We start from the raw sequence: 17,788 nt of genomic DNA, 5'->3' as shown, positions 1-17,788 counted from the left end.
TTTTTTGAATAAAAATGGCGCGTCGTATGAAAAAATAGAAAGATAGATTTTTTGTCACAAATTGAACGAGGAATTCAAAACCGATTGTTAATTTGAAATATGTCAGTGTCGTACTATCTTTTTTCTTTAAATATTCAGACCATTACCCCTATGCGCGCCAATGATAAATATAAAATTCTTAATTGTATGTTAAAAAATTTACAACAACTGCCTCTTAAAACTCGCCAAATTTTATTACAATGTTGCCAGTAGTTTCGGCAAAATCGTAAGAAATGTGTAAAATTTTGTTTTCTTCAACTCCCTGTATCTTGAAAATGGATGGCATTACAAAAAATGTTTTCAGTTTCTTACCTATTCTAGTGACGGTGTTACCTTTTTTGAAAAATATGTATAAAATTGTATCAAAAAACGGAAAAAAGAACCGAAAAAATGCGATTTTTTATTTTTAAAGGTGCTTTTCACCAATTTTAAAAATTTGAAAAAATTCAGGGTGAAATATTATGCAAAAATACACGTTATATATTTTTTTCGTGAAAACGAATGTCTTAGTTATTTTTTATACTCATTTAAAATTTTTAAATCGTTCTAAAATTTAAATTTCCCGCCAAAAATTAAAAAAAAAATTTTTTCGGACATAACTTTTTAAAGCTTACAACTTTTTTATTTAAAGTTTATCGCTAGTTCTCGATGCGGCTGAGATAAAAAATATAAACCTAAAAACCCTAATTAGGCTCTAGGTGGGTCACATAACCACCTAGGGGCTAAAAATTTCAGAAAGTTAGTTTCACTATATATGCTAAACGTTGACCTATATGCAATTTGAATCGACTTGGGGGCACTTTTCATCACCTTACCCGGCTAGGTGACTAATGTATTTTAAGAAGAAATAAGAAGTATATTTAACCCCTCATCCATCAAAATTTAAATACATCATTTTCCTTCTACAATACTCTTTATTATAGTGTTATTTCTATGTTCAAAAAGTTGAACAGGATTAAAATGAATGTTTTTTTGAAAAAAATAATATCAAATGTTAGAGTGCATTTTTAAAGTTTCTTAAAAATCTTCCTTTTTCTCCATGTAACTTAACAAAGATAAAAGATACGAAAAGAGATCCCACACAAAAATGTAGGGCTTTTTTAGATACAAATTTCCTTTTTATTTTTCATTACTTTATCTCTTATCATTTTCAAGTTACATGGCTCTCTTGAATTTGATCTTTTTTTTAAACCATTCATTTTAAACCCGTCCAACTTTTTGAACATAGAAATAACACTATAATAAAAGGTATTGTGGCAGGAAAACGATGCATTTACATTTTGGTGGATGGGGGTTAAAATGACTTCTCATTTTTTCTTAAAATACATTAGTTATCAATTTTGTTTGAAGCATATCTCGCTTAGTTTTAATGTAATAAACCTTTTATATAGCTCATTTTAATTTTAAAGGTCTTCTTAAGCACTACAAAAGGTATTACTAGCATTATACACCTAAAATCGACCGTTTCTCTGTTATTTCAAGTTGAATACACCAATTTGAGAATGTACCAAAAAAACAAACTATTTTCACCTACCGTATCTCTTTTTGTATTATAACTAGAAGATTTATGAAGGCAAGTGTCTCTTTGTTTTTTTATAACCTACAAAAATGTTTTTTATAATTTTTTTAGTTAGATGCATAGTTTTTAAAGTATTCGCAAAAAACCGTTAGAAAAGATATTGTTTCAATGAAAATGGCCAATTTTCAACCACGAATATCTCAAAAAGTATTGAGTTTTCAAAAAAATTATACAACAGTTTTTGCTAAGAATTAGGTTCTCTAGCGAATTCCGTGTTTATTTTAACCAAAAAATTTTCCACCCCTAAGAAGGGGTGTGAACCACCCCAAGATAAAAGCACACATCGGCATAGGGTAGACTTTGAATTAGAAGATAAGTAGAGGCTAGGCCCAAAATTTCATTAAAATCCATGCAGTAGGATAGAATTCTGAGATAGTATTCTTGCTCCCATTATCTGGCGTACTTAGAGTTACTTCGGATTAAAAAAAAAATGAAAAAAATTGGTTTATGTGAAGCCGTGAAACTATTCACAAGTGAAGTTTCTAATAAAAAGTAATTATTGATAAATAATTACTTCCCTAAAATTTTAGTTGAAAATTAAATATTTTGCTTGGAAAACCCACATTTTCCGAAGAAAATTTTCGTCGAAGGAAATCGGAAAAAATTATTGCTATGCAGAATTAAATTACGGTGAATTTTTATTTGAGTCTTTTTGGTTTAAAGTTAAAACATTCGGAGTTACAGAGCAATAATTAAAAATAAAAGGTATCGGAGCACTAATTGGTTTATAACAAAATAGCACACTTTCTGCGGACTTTGCCTACCTATATTACTAATATATGGAATTTTAAGATTCGATTCCAGCAATAAAATAGCTGGTAAATAACTTTTCCCAAAACTGGCCTTTTTTCGATAATCTACACAGGCTATTATTACAATGGACCATAATAGACGTGACGTCAAATCAATGTTGGCTACTCTGGAAAGGTTTCCAAACAAAACAAAAATCTGTCAAAAATTCACACGTGGTGTTTATTTTCGTTTTTATAATTGGAATATAATATTATGCTTGTAGGATATTTAATTTTTACAAAATGGTAATGTGTTGGGTACCCGCGATTGTAATCAATGCTTATAGTATATTTCCCACCATATTTCCAAATAGGACTGGTTAAGAACCTGAAAAACGTAGTAAGCACCATGTAGTGTGCAAATCCTTGATATTGTGTAGGGACATTTATAAAATTAAAAGCAATATGATTGATATGATTAACAAGGATTGTGTCTTTAGAAAAAATATGCAGATGATTTTTGAAACAAAATAAAATTAAAAATGATTACACAAACCACGTGTATAATCAATTGACAGACGTCAAACGTTTGCTTTGTTTGGAAACCTTTTTGACGTTTTGACGTCACACTATCACGGTACATTTAACATAGCAACATTTGTTTTTGTGTATCTAATATTAATTATTGATTGTTTCAGGAAATGTTCTGTTTTGGATGTCAAACATGGACTGCGACATTCAATGAATTCATAGCTTCACGAGATTATAATAGCAAATATGACCAGCTATTATCAACTCTCACGGAAAAAACCGGTGAACCCTATAACAATTTGGCGAAACCATATTTTTTATATTTCGGATTTCGAATGTTGGTAAGAAAAATACATATCTTTCAAACATTCGAACTTGTAATGAAAAAATATACCTCGCTGAATTTAGTCCTGTCGCCAGGGGGGTACAACGGCCTCCTTTATTCAGATGGACCCAAGTTTTTTATGTATTTTGACCCGTAGAACACGAACTTTTTGTGTAACAGTTGATCCGGATGTCGATAAGATTGTTATAAAACATTTTTTTTGTATTTTTTGGGTCATTCTATGCAAAAAATGTTCTTACAAGTTTTTTCGTAGGATACATAGTTTTCGAGATAAACGCGGTTGAACTTTCAAAAAATCGAAAAATTGCAATTTTTGAACCAGAATAATTTTTGATTAAAAATTACTTACCGCATTTGAAAGTTCAAGTCAAATTATATCGGTTTTGATTATTTTCATTGCTAAAAATTAATTTTTTTTATTGTTAAACAAAGCTACAGTAGGAAAAATGAAAGAATACCCATGAACGAACATATAAAACACGCTGTATTTTCCTGTCACCGTGTCAGACAAAAAATTGGCCAGCGCATGTACATGTAATAATTACTGTCTATTCGGTAGACTTACACCGGTCATGGATTAAGAAAGAAATGAACGAATTTACTGGTCCGCTGTAGTTTGACTATCTACACATGGGCGCAGTAATTTTTTATTTGAGGAGGTTCTTATATAAATCAAATAATTTTAAATTTTAGGTGTTTGTATAGCCTCAGAAGCCTAAACGAGATAATTTCATGATTCTTTATAACAGTTCATTATCCGTAGCCAAAAATCAATATACCTATTATTAATTGTTGCATGAATATCAATATAATAAAAATAAAACAAATTATAACTTATAAAAGGTAGAAGGCTAAACGTTGCTGTATTGTTGATGTTTTAATTTAATCTCTAAAATGGTTTTCTATAAAGTCACAATCAATTTAAGTGATATATTGACGTTGGATGTTTTTAAATTAAAGTCAATTGACGCGTGTAAAAAGCAATTATATGACATTGTAAACTAATTTTAGCTTGTTTTATTTTTTTTTCAGATCGCATGTTTTCTATGTTAGTCATGTATATTTTATAGTTTATATGTATAATGGGGTATTTTTCCCGTAAATAAAAATTATTAAAAACAATATTATAATATTACGTATGTACCTACAATATCTACAAATAGTTTCGATTTCAAACAAATCACACCTACTAAAATGATCACGCCTTGAAAAGGATCCGGTAATCCTACAGCAGGGCATTATGTAAACATCAAATATTTAAGTAAAATGCTAAATATTATTAAGTCAATATACGTACCAATTTTTTTTACTAAAATGATTTAGTCGTTATTGTTCACACTATCATCATCATCGCTGTCGTCACCGTTAATTGTTATTATGATTGGGCTTATTTCGTTAATTTTATTTTCACGAATCCACCAATCTTCAATTAATTTTTCGCACTTGTATATACAGTTCCGCCATACTTCTGGAGTTGCAATTGAAAGTGCTTCTCGCCAAGTTTCCCAAACCGCTTCGTCTGTATACCCATTAGGCCCAATATGGTTGTCGTAATATTGTTTTGCTATTCCCCATATATATTCGATGGGATTAAACTGGCAGTGGTATGGTGGAAGACGTAAAACTTGATGCCCGTAACTTTCAATAACCTGATCCACCACAAAGATTTTTGGTTTTGCATGTTCTTTTGCCAAACATAACAACTCAGACTTTAATATATGCTGTGGAATATATATGCGTTCATTTGTTAGCCATTCTTTAATCTTATCTACATTCCACGAATTTGTTGGACTTTTGTTTAGTATTTCTGAATGATAAGGCGCATTGTCTAAAATAATTACGCTGGGCTCACTTAATCCGGGAAGAAGTTTTTCACGCAACCATTTCACAAACATTTCCGTGTTCATATTGTCATGATAGTCACTGTTTTTTATGTAGACGAAAATATTAAATCAGCACCTTCTATAAAGCCTGTCTTCCCTCCCGCGTGCAGAATTATATGTCGCTTCCCTTCTCCACTAGTATGCTTGATCGATTTTATGTTGTCATCTTGCCATATTCTCTTGGTAGCACCCTTACAAAATATCCATGTTTCGTCTAAATATACAAAAGTTGACCCTTCTTCTTTAAATTTGTTATATTTTCTCAGAAACTCAATTCTCTTGTGTACAACAGAACTTCTTTCACAAAGCGCTTTTCTGTTATCCTCTTTTTTAAATTTGAATCATATGTTATGTAGGACTTGTCATAAACGTGTTCTGCCGATGTCACCAAATTTCCTCTCTTTTAACTTAAGTAAAATTGTATCTAAAGTCACATGTTCCTTATTTGCACGCATTTGATATATGATATTACGAATTTGAAATTTTCGTCCTTCGAACATATCGTTCGTTTTTAATAACAGGCGAGTATGGTGGTGATCGTTTCCCGGCACTTCACTATTCTCGTTTTTAATTGTAGTTCTAATTTTGATTCGCTAATTCCTAAAGCATCGCACACGCGTTGTTGTACAGACGTTACCGATTTTAAAGGACCACCATTGTTTTTTTCCGCAATAAAGTACTTATGTAGGTTACAAATTAGAGTATCTACATCTAAAACACGTCTTGGCATTTTCGGTTAAACAGCACGAACAGATTCTCACAAAATTAACAATATAAGGCGTTACCAATTCGACAGAATAAATTCAACTGGAAGATAACAAATGTCCTTATAGTTTCTTATAGCATTCCTGATTTGTTTGTCGACCCATTTAGTTAAATTACCTATTAAAATTGCATTAGTTTGTCATACTTTCTCTAATTTGGTTTTGCACCTATTTGGGTAGTTAAGTACTTTCACTTGAATAAGTAAAATGCCAAGACAGTTACCGTAATTAAAATAGGTCAAAAAGTGAGCTTTATTTTGTTACTATACAGTATGGTGCAAATGAAAGGAATAAATTCGTTATTTCGTAAACCGGCGACTTTAAGGAAAAATCCTGAAACAGGTCGATTTTTATTTTTAAATTATGATATTTTGCCATAAATGTCATACTAGTAACGTCATCCATATGGGCGTGATGAAGTAATCGATGATTTTTTTAAATGAGAATAGGGGTCGTGTGCTAGCTCATTTGGAAGATCATTCAATTCTCTATTTATTAATATAAACATTTACATAATTGTTTATACAGGGCGCCCAAAAAATTTTTTTAATTTAAATTATTTGACAAAAAAAGAAGAATCTATATAATTTATTTAATTTAAAATACATTTTATTGCTGTTAGAAATCAGTAAAAAAATGTTTATATCACAAATAAACATTGTTTTTCGCTTAAATTAAATGTTCAAACTTCCTAAGAAACAGGTGGCTGGCGGGAGCTGGCTTGAACATTGAATTTAATCGAAAAGCAATGTTTATTTTTGAAATAAACATTTTTTCTGTTTCTGGGCAACAGTAAAATGTATTTTGAATTAAATAAACTACATACATTCTTCTTTTTTGTCAAATAATTTCATTAAAAATTTTTTTGCACGCCCTGTACAAATAATTGTGTAAATGTTTATATGACTAAATAGTGAATTTAATGACCTTTCAAATGAGCTAGCACTCGACCCCTATTCTCATTTAAAAAAATCATCGATTACGTCATCACCCCCAGATGGATGACAACACTAGTATGATATATATGCCAAAATATCATATGTTGAATGGGTTTATTGACAGATTTTAAAACACATTGTAGGTATACCCCCAAAATATATTTTATTACTATTCCTTTCTTTTATCTGTTTCAATAGTTTATTAATGTTTCTTCACTGCTTATATCAATAATACATAGTCTCAATTTACAATCAATTACTTTCAACTGAATTTTAATCCCTTCCTTTCTTTTCTTTTCTACTCTAATTCTCACCCTTTAATTTATATCTCAATTTCATGTACCTACATTGTTGTCTATCAATTCACATTTATTACTGTTATTACTATATGACTGCTAATATACCCTTTTAGCTACAATTTTTAAGCTTTCCGATGTTTCATCCTTTTTACGACCACTACTCCTCTCATTAAAACATCAAGGAGTATTGACTTTAGCAATTTAGGTTACAGCTGCACGTCCACATCTAACATATATATTAGATATCGACCCGTTTTGATCCAAACGTTGTTAGTCTTACACTAACACATACACTAATAAATAGAAGTCTTTAATAAATATAAATAAAAACAAAAATCTTTTAATAAATAGAAATAAAAATCTTTAAAACCATCACATTTTAAAAAAATTGTATATATGGCATTCACTTTAGTCTACTTCACAAACAAAATAACAGGTACAGATTTGTTAGTTGTCTTTCACCAACTATCTCTTCACCCTCAAAAATTCCCAAATTCCATAAACTTGTTTACCTTTGCAACATTCTCCGTCTATTCCACCATATCCCGTTAGCATAACTTAAGCAGATATATCATGTTAATGAATACTGAGGTAGTACCTCCTTGTAACTGAATCATTTAGTTACTTGTAACCGTTGACCTGAAGATGCTCTGCATACTTTAGAGAGCGAAACCGGTCGTCGGAAGTTACAATACATGATTGAGAGTACGTCTGTCTTTTACTTCATTCAAAATATCATAATTTAAAAACAAAAATCGACCTGTTTCGGGATTTTCCCTAATGTCATCGGTTTACGAAATAAAGAATTTATTCCTTTCATTTGCACCATACTGTATATACGAGTAGTTGCAAAATTTACTGAATGCATTAACATTATTTAGTGGTGGCCGCATATCGAAATAACTACTCTGTGATAGACCACATAACGAATTAGTTACTCTGCGGTAGACCGCATATTGGATGGTAGACCGCATATCGAATCGGCACTAATCTATATATTTTTTCGTATTTAAAATATTACTTGCGGGTAAATCCTAATTGTTCTTTTAGTCAAGGAAGTCTCTTCGCATCTGCTCGGGAAAATGTTCTAGTCAGGTGTTTTGCATAATCTTACTCCTAAGTTAGTATTAAGTTTTTGCTAAGAAAGGTATTTCTAACAAGGGTGCATTGTATTTTATTATTTATCTTATTATTTTTCCTTAAATTATCCTGTTTATTAAATTTTAATCAAAAAATTACTAAAAATTCAATAATTAAATAGATATTGGCCCTCTACGCACCCGAGGTCTACGGTTATGTTACTGGTATACCTAAAATATTACAATCGACCTGCCGATTCGTTTGTTTCTTTATTAATCCGTGACCGGTGTATCCCTACCGAATAGAGAGTATTGTTACATGTACTTGCACTGGACAATTTTCTTTGTGACACGGTGACAGGAAAATACAGCGTGTTTTATATGTTCGTTCATGGGTATTCTTTCATTTTTCCGACTATATAAACACATAGTGCTTGAGTGATGTTTTCAATGATCTCCCATTTAAAATCGAACGAGTATGTAGAGTAGGTACAAGTGCAAGCGAGGCTATTTCTACGCTACGTAGAATGCATTAATACGCATATATTGGGCACGGGAAACACTATGTGTTTATAGCTTTGTTTAACAATAAAAAATAAATTTTTAGCAATGCAAATACCAAAACCGATAAAATTTGACTTGAACTTTCAAATGCGGTAAGCAGAATTGCTATTTTATTTTTTAATCAAAAGTTATTCGGGTTCAAAAATTGCAAATTTTCGATTTTTTGAAAGTTCAATCGCGTTTATTTCGAAAACTATGCATCCTACGAAAAAACTTGTAAGAACATTTTTTGCTTAGAATGATCCAAAAAATACAAAAAAATGTTTTAATTTGCGAGAAATCGCTGTTATGTAATTCCTTAAGTTCTTTGTTTATAAAAACCTAATCGACATCCTGATCAACTGTTATCCAAAATATTCGTGTTCTACGGGTCAAAATACATAAAAAACCTTGGGTAAGTCCATCTGAATAAAGGAGGCCGTTGTACCCCCCTGGCGACAGGACTAATTACCTATTCATATCATTGATTCACTAAAATTATAGTCTTTGGGCGAAATTAAAAAGCAGGCACACAAAATCAGTGAATTTATGATAGTAATGCAGACGTAGGAGCAATTTATACAATGAACAAAAATGTATTTAAAAGACTAAGTTTTTCAACCTAATGAAAATATTTGTAAATTAAATATTTTTAAAAGATTTTTAATTGAAAAACTTATTGGCCCATCTTCCTGGTGACACCTCCAAGGCTTCTACAATATGCAAGCCAAATGGATGCTGCAGTGAAGACAAAAGGGAAGGAATTCTACACTATGCAACTCACAACCCCCGTCTGCAGCGTGGTAAAGTTCCAACGGAAAATGGACCTAGTTACTCTATAGGAGTAATACTAATCTATATAAATAAAAATGAATGTTTGTATGTATGTATGTATGTATGTTCCTTATAGAGTCACAAACTATGCATTTGATCGTATGATGACCTTAATCAAAGTTGTTGTGCATGAACCCGGGATGGTTTCTGAAGTGGTACGGTCTACCTAAGTGAAAAAGGGGCTTGCCCCCCCGAAATTTTTTAAAATTTTTTTGGCCATTTTTTTTCTTAATTTTATACAATGTAGAACCAAAATATACATACAATCCCAAACTTTCACTTTTTTATCTTCAACCCTTATTTTTTAATAGCCATTTAAATATTTAACATCTATACAGAAACATAAAATCAAAGTTGATCAAAAAATTTTTCTATAAAATATTTTGTAGAACACGTACGTTTTTTAGAGTTTATACAATTATTACAGAGAAAAGCAACTGCCGAAAGGCCACATGTACTCGAAGTCAATTGCTCGAATAAAAAGGAAAATTGTATATCTAAAATATTTATTCACAATAGTACAAAATATAGACATAAGAAAGATAGTATAATAGAACAAATTATATGATATTCCACGTATATAATCGTATATTAATTTATGCTGAAAACATCTTTATTATAAATCTTAAATATTGTTCTGAAGCTATTTCCTTGTGGCATTTTTATGATTAATTATTTATATGGGAAATAAGCCACAATTAAAATGAAAAAAATAATTTTATTAACGTTTCGACGCCCAAATCGGGTGCCGTTGTCAAAATACAAAATATTACTAAAATAAACTAAAGTGTTGTTGCTAAGCAAAAAAATTCTTCTAATAATTTATTTAATCTCACTCATTTATATTGGCAATTCAGACATATATTATACATTTTAAAGTAGAAGACTTTAAAATGATTTGGGCGTCGAAACGTTAATAAAATTATTTTTTTCATTTTAATTGTGGCTTATTTCCCATATAAATAATTAATCTTAAATATGTTTGAGCTTTGGAAATATAAGAAAAATAACGGCAGAAATTTATTTCCGTTCTAGAACAAGAACAAAGTTTAAATGAACTAAAAATTGAACACTGTGGTCCTTCTCAGAGGCATTTTTCAGTATGTCACAAGTGACCGCAAAAAAGGTTAAGTCCGTGATAATACACATTTATAACATTTATTATAATCTGACATTTAAGTTAATTGTGACAGTTGTCAGAATCGTAATCAGCCAAATATGAAAAGGGTATTGCAGTTTAACCCTTTAATTTGCAATTTGGTATAAAAACAAATCAATTGTGTTTATTGCATTTATAAAATGGTATTTTCTTTGATTTGTATAGTCTTATAAATTGTACAGATTATAGTCGTATATATAATTCATAAATCATTTTTTGTCCGATTATAGCGCCATCTATCAACAATTAGAATAAATGTTATAACAAACTGTGATCACTGACGTACCTTTTTTTCTGTCGCTTCCAACTTAATGCGTTAGAAAGAAATCGAAAAACTGTGATGCACTGAAAGATGCCTCTGAGAACGAGTATCCATAAGTGGCAAACAACCTCAAAATGGTCATAGAAGATATAGAGATAGTGTTGATATGTTATTGCGTTTAATAAACAATTACATATTATGAACCACAAATTAATATCTGTGATTATATACGTGGAATATCACATAATTTGTCCTATTAAATGTACCTCTCTTATATACCTACAAATTTTGCATTATTGTGAATAAATATTTGGACATATAATTTTCTTTTTTATTCGAGCAATTTGTATTTCGATCAATTTTTATACCGAGCAATTCATTTTCGAGCAGTTGATTTTGAGTTATTGATCTCTAGCAATTGCGTTCGACCGATTGATCTAGAATTAAAATTATGACACATTATCTAATTATGACACATTATCTAAGGTGCAACGAAGTTCACCGGGTCAGCTAGTATAAAAATAAAAATGTATACCATTTTTATTCAGTTGCAATGCGAAGCCAAAACTGTCTTAATTTTTACTTAGATCAGAGAGTGCAGCCAGCTCTCTTATCGACGATTTCACCTTTTGTTAGAGGTTCATCAGAAACTGCACAGGCTGCTTTCTCTGGTCCAGGTAAAAACTTTCGACATAATAATCCCCCATTGCAACTGACGAGAAGGTTGAAAAACTTAGTCTTTTATTTAGCAGATGCCGCTACGCACCTACTACCTTCTCGTCAGTTGCAATGGGGGATTAATATGTCGAAAGTTTTTACCTGGACCAGAGAAAGCAGCCTATGCAGTCTCTGATGAACCTCTAACAAGAGGTGAAATCGTCGATAAGAGTGCTGGCTGCACTCTCTGATCTATGTAAAAATTAAGACAGTTTTGGCTTCGCATTGCAACTGAATAAAAATGGTATACATTTTTATTTTTATATTAGCATTACTCCTATAGAGTAACTAGGTCCATTTTCCGTTGGAACTTTACCACGCTGCAGACGGGGGTTGTGAATTGCATAGTGTAGAATTCCTTCCCTTTTGTCATCACTGCAGCATCCATTTGGCTTGCATATTGTAGAAGCCTTGGAGGTGTCACCAGGAAGATGGGCCAAAAAGTTTTTCAATTAAAAATCTTTTAAAAATATTTAATTTACAAATATTTTCATTAGGTTGAAAGACTTAGTCTTTTATTTAGCAGATGCCGCTACGCACCTACTACCTTCTCGTCAGTTGCAATGGGGGATTAATATGTCGAGAGTTTTTACCTGGACCAGAGAAAGCAGCCTATGCAGTCTCTAATGAACCTCTAACAAGAGGTGAAATCGTCGATAAGAGAGCTGGCTGCACTCTCTGATCTAAGTAAAAATTAAGACAGTTTTGGCTTCGCATTGCAACTGAATAAAAATGGTATACATTTTTATTTTTATAAAAATGTATTTATTTATTTATTTGACCAGTAAAATGTGGTCGATTACTGACAAATAGGCAAAGCTATTTAAGAATAAAATAAATAGAATAAACAGGTAAGATTTAGCATAACAATATCAACAAAAAAGAAGACCTAAACAAAGGAATTAACAATGCGAAAGGCTCGCGTTTAAAAAATATGTGCCTTACTTGAAGAAGACACGCGCAGAAGTGTACAAAATAGACAAAAAGAAGCCTCAAAACTAGGACTCCTACAATATATGTATGTGTCGAGAAAAGATGGGAAATCGCCAAAGGATTGTTTCCCGGTAAATCTGTAAACAACGTGTGAATCTGGATGCTGCACTTCAAGTTTCATCGAAAACATAACCTGGTAAGATTCCACTGGAAGCGATAGAAATACTAGGGCAGGAGGATAGATACGGGTAAATATCTGCATAAAAATGGCACCTATGTCACAAATGGCCAATGTTCCTTTTGAACTGTTTTGGAAAAATGTATATTTTATAATAAGGAATCGCCTAGAAAGAGAACTCTACCAACTACACATAATTCATATTTAGAAAGTAGAAATTGCTATATTAAATTTACAATCAAGATGCAGTAGAAATAAACAAACCAAGACACGTTAAATGCTACTAGGAGCAGTCCCGAATCATAATTTATAAACTTTGGAAATCATGATTTGGGATTTACAATGTATGTAGGGTAACGGGTACAGTTGTTGGCCGGTCACTAGTGATTGGCCACTTTCACAAAAATCCTAAATATTAAGATTTTTAGAAAGTATAAGGAAATAAATGTATTTGCATTGCAATTCGGCAACATTGCTGTATATTTGGTCTAGCCATTATCTCTCTCAGTTAATATTGTCTAGTTGTGACAGCGTGTGTTGTTCGAAGCTTAACAGGTGCATCCAGTTTTAAGAGTTTTTTAAAGAATTTGTTAAGGAAGGCCATTCATGAGGTGAGTTATCTTGGCTAATAATATTGTGTATCTGCTTATATTAATGTTTTGTGATGATTTAGTGGGGTACATCTTACGTTATCGGTGGTTTTAATAGTAAGGTTATAATTTTTTGGCGGTAAATTTTAGTGGCCAAGCACTGTATCTTAAATATGTCCGCATTATAATGATTGGTCTACCGGCTAATTACTGTACCTACTTTAAATTAAAATATTTATTATAATTTAGGCTCTTTTAGCTTAGTTTGGCCCAACACAACATATTTCAAGGTTTTTTTTTATTTTTTATGGCAATAACCAGTGGTTGGCCGACTGCCAATCACTAAACCACAGGGTGGCCAATAACTGTAATGTGTAATAAGAATATATTTTTTGTCCGGATTAGTTTTTATAAAATTACAATTATTTTAGTTGTTATAAAATTAATGCCAATGCGGGCAATCTGAATCAAATTTGAAACGTCCGTATTGTAGATAACATTATTAGATACTATTAAATGATTTTTATTTTTAGAATAAAAAATGCCAAACATCCGGAAAGATAAAACGTATCACAAAAAATATACAGAACAAGATCTTCAGTCTGCTTTTCAGGCCATAGAAAATGGCATGAGCCAACGGAAAGCCGCTGAACAATTTAATGTGCCAAGAGTAACACTGAAATTTAATGAAAAAACTAACCTTGGTCCCAATCCTATTCTTTCTTTGGAGGAAGAGAATCGTTTAAAGAATTGGATCGTAACATGCCAAGACAAAGGTTTTCCAGTAAGAGTGGAAAATATACAAGACTCGGTTAAAGGTTTTCTTGATGCAAATCCACGTGCTAATCCTTTTACTGACAATCGGCCCGGAAGAGGTTGGTATAGATCCTTTTTAAAGAGACATCCAGATTTAAGCGAGCGAACTCCAGAAGCGGTAACAGCAGCAAGTTCAGTTGTGTCTGAAAAAGATATAAGAAAATGGTTCACCGGTGTTCAAGAATATTTACACCGTAAACGTTACATTGATATTCTTCAAGACCCTTCACGTGTTTTTAATGGGGATGAAACCTGTTTCCTCTTGTGTCCCAAAAATAAACGAGTGTTGGCTGTAAAGTGAAGCAAAAATGTATATCAAATAGAACATCACTCCAAAGTTAATTTTACGGTTATATTTAGGTTTGCAGCATCTGAAGAAATAACAGCACCGATGATTATTTACCCATACAAACGACTTCCTAGCAATGTTATAAATGCAGTTCCTCGAGAATGGGGCATAGGCTGTAGCGATACGGGTTGGATGAAGAATGAAAACTTCTATGAATATATAGGCAACGTCTTATATAAGTACCTAGTTGCAAAAAACACTAAATTTCCAGTCATTTTGTTCGTTGATGGACATAAAACTCACTTAACCATTCAATCCAGTGAATTATGCTCAAAGTTACAAATTATTTTAGTGGCATTATATCCCAATGCGACCAGAATTATGCAGCCTGCAGATGTTGCTGCATTTAAACCATTAAAGGCAAATTGGAACCGGGCAGTATTAAGACTATATTAAGTATTTAGACGAGAAAACCCAAACAAAAAGATACTATTGTCACAGAAGATACAATGACTTTAGATATTCAATCGACATCCGATAATCTGCCTTTAGTAAATCAAGACAACTCATTATATAAAGAAATTGACACCTCAATTGACAAATTCTTTTTTGGCCAAAAACCCCAGAAAGAAAGGGTAAAAAGCAAACAGAACGGTTACCTTTCGTGCTCACTTCTTCAGATCGTCAAAATGCAGAGAGGCGTAAAATTTAAGAGAAAGACGAACAAAAAAAATAAAATTAGAACAAAAAAAAAAAAAACGAATTGACGCAAAAGCAAACAATAAAAGTAAACAAAATAAAGAAACCAAAAAGAAAGTAATCAAAAAAATTGCCACAAGAGCCAATTCCGAGAGCAAAAAATGTCAAAATGTTGTGAAGGATAAAGAAAATGTTACACTAAATACAGGTGATATTGTAGATACAAATATTTTAAATCAGACACACTTCTTGATCATACAATTAAAAGCACTACTTTGAGAAGTGGAGTTAGAGTACATATACCAGAAGTGATTAACGCCAAAGAAAACCACGAACTGCCACGGAACCAATTTACGGGTTCTGTAGAGGAAAACGCTATTCTGCCCTCAATTGATAACGTATCTTTTGATGTCTCCAACAATAAGAATTCATCAAATTTGAGGAATACTTTCCAAAGCAAATGTACAAATTTGGAAACCAGCAAAGAAAAACGTGCTAGTGAGTCGGCTAAAAGAAAGTTGTTTTTCGAAACAGAGGGATATCCAGAACATGAAAAAATACAAATTCTCTCAGATATATGGGTGAAACAATCAGACAACACCAACATATCTGCAAATAATAATCTTTTGTATACAGGATTGTGCTATTCTTGTTCCTAAAATATTTCTAAATCAAAAGTTGGAATAAAATGTTAATTTTGTGTCAGAGGCTCCCATATTGGTAGTTGTGTTAAAAAACAACAAGAAATTGAAAATCTAAATAGTTTTGTGTGCCCTAACTGCACAAACAAAAAAAGAAAATTAGGAATTTTATGAGTGGCCAATAACTGTAATTCTATATGCCAATAACTATGTTTGCATGGCCAATAACTGTGTAATTTTGTATGTTTTTTAAATTTCTGTTAATTTTTTATGTACATTATTATTTTTACTAAAATAACCTGAGTTTTATAAAATTTGATGTTTCATTGTTATTAAAAAACCCTTACAAAATATTTCACATTAAAATATACCAATTTACAATTTTAATTCAATTTGAAATCCCTTAAGTGGCCAATTGCTGTACCCATTACCCTATATACATTGTAAATTATGATTCGGGAGTGCTCCCAGTAGCATTTAACTTGTCTTGGTTTGTTTATTTCTACTGCATCTGGATTGTAAATTTAGTATAGTTTACAGTAAAATACATTGACATTGTAAACAACGCAAATATTTCCTGAAAGAAATGGGTGGTGTTTATGATGTTTGATGACAAAAATATACCAATAGGTATGACCAAGAGGAATGGAATCATCATGAAGCTTATCACTGAAGAAAACTGAGTTAGTATCAAAACATAAAGAGATACAATTAACAGTTAAAGATTTGTATGTTTTGTCCAATGAAGTTCTGAAATCAGTAATTCGGGTAATTCGGGTAATTCGGGTTATACCAGGGCGAGCTCTATTCTGTATCGAATTTGTATCCAGAAACCTGTTCCATTTCCGGGAGACATTACTCTAAGAAACACCCACTCTTCCCGCAACCAACCGGCTCTGAATGGCATTTTCGCACAATCCAAATTAGGAATTACGATTTATTATAAATTACGTTTATACAAATTTTATCAGAATAATGAATTTTTCAAATATTTATACCTTGGCAAAACCAAATCAATTAAATGGGTACTTAAAGAAAATAAAAGAATCAAAAATTTGTACTTTATATGAATAAGGCCTAAAATATGTGATGAGGATACGGATTTATAAAAGTGTAAAAATCTTGAATATGTGTTTGAAACTATGTGCATATTTTAGTATTTAGCAAGTAATTAGCTTTTTTCGAATTTCAGACTGAACTTAATTATGCCCTACCAGATTGGGCACATGATGTTTATCCATATCCATTAAAGAATTTGACATTGGATCACAATGTCATGGTTACAGGATCTAGAAAACTACGACAAATGTGTGGAGGTAAAATATCGGTTATTAGATTAATTTATTTTTATAGAATTTAATTTTGTGTTATATTATATTAGTCCATTCTTTCACGGTTTATGCTCTAAATTTTAAATAACCGATTGGATTGACATGAAATTTGGCATACGGATAGCTAACAAGTCAAAGAAAAAAAGTGATATTGTGCCGATGTGTGCTTTTGCCCTGGGGGTGACTTTCACCCCCTGTTGGGGGTGAAAAAATATATGTCCAAAATAAGTCCGGAAATGGGTAAACTGACTAATTTTAAGTAACTTTTGTTCTATAGAGCTTTTTCGACAAGTCAACACTTTTCGAGTTATTTGCGAGTGAATATGTTCATTTTTCAACAAAATAACCACATTTTTAGACGGTTTTTCGCAAGTAACTCAAAAACTAACTATTTTGTCGAAAAAAACGTTCTTAGCAAAAATATAGCCTATAAAGAAGTAAAAAAAATGGTGTACACGTTAGGTCTCTGGATCTCGTAGAACCAGAGTTATATCGAATAAAAAATAGATTCATATTCACCAAATTTCAAATAGAATATTTCGACGTGAAATATCCCAAAAATTAAGCACTTTTTGGGAAAAACCCATTATAACTTTTTTAAAGTGTT

At 31.5% G+C, this 17,788-nt stretch overlaps 1 protein-coding gene across 2 annotated transcripts in view; it reads left to right on the top strand.

The window, feature by feature from the left end:
* LOC114330864 (venom acid phosphatase Acph-1) overlaps positions 1-17,788 on the top strand; it is an 85,528-nt gene that overhangs the window by 32,460 nt on the left and 35,280 nt on the right. For both annotated transcript variants that reach the window (XM_028280287.2, XM_028280286.2), the window contains exons 4-5: positions 3,048-3,221; positions 17,043-17,166. In XM_028280287.2, coding sequence (XP_028136088.2) covers positions 3,048-3,221; positions 17,043-17,166 — 298 coding nt within the window. The remainder of the gene's footprint in view (positions 1-3,047; positions 3,222-17,042; positions 17,167-17,788) is intronic.

The sequence above is a fragment of the Diabrotica virgifera genome, chromosome 7, assembly GCF_917563875.1.
Source record: "Diabrotica virgifera virgifera chromosome 7, PGI_DIABVI_V3a".
NCBI classification, from domain to species: Eukaryota; Metazoa; Arthropoda; class Insecta; order Coleoptera; family Chrysomelidae; genus Diabrotica; species Diabrotica virgifera.
The sequence above is the reverse complement of the archived record's forward strand: the minus strand, read 5'-3'. Positions and strand labels throughout refer to the sequence as shown.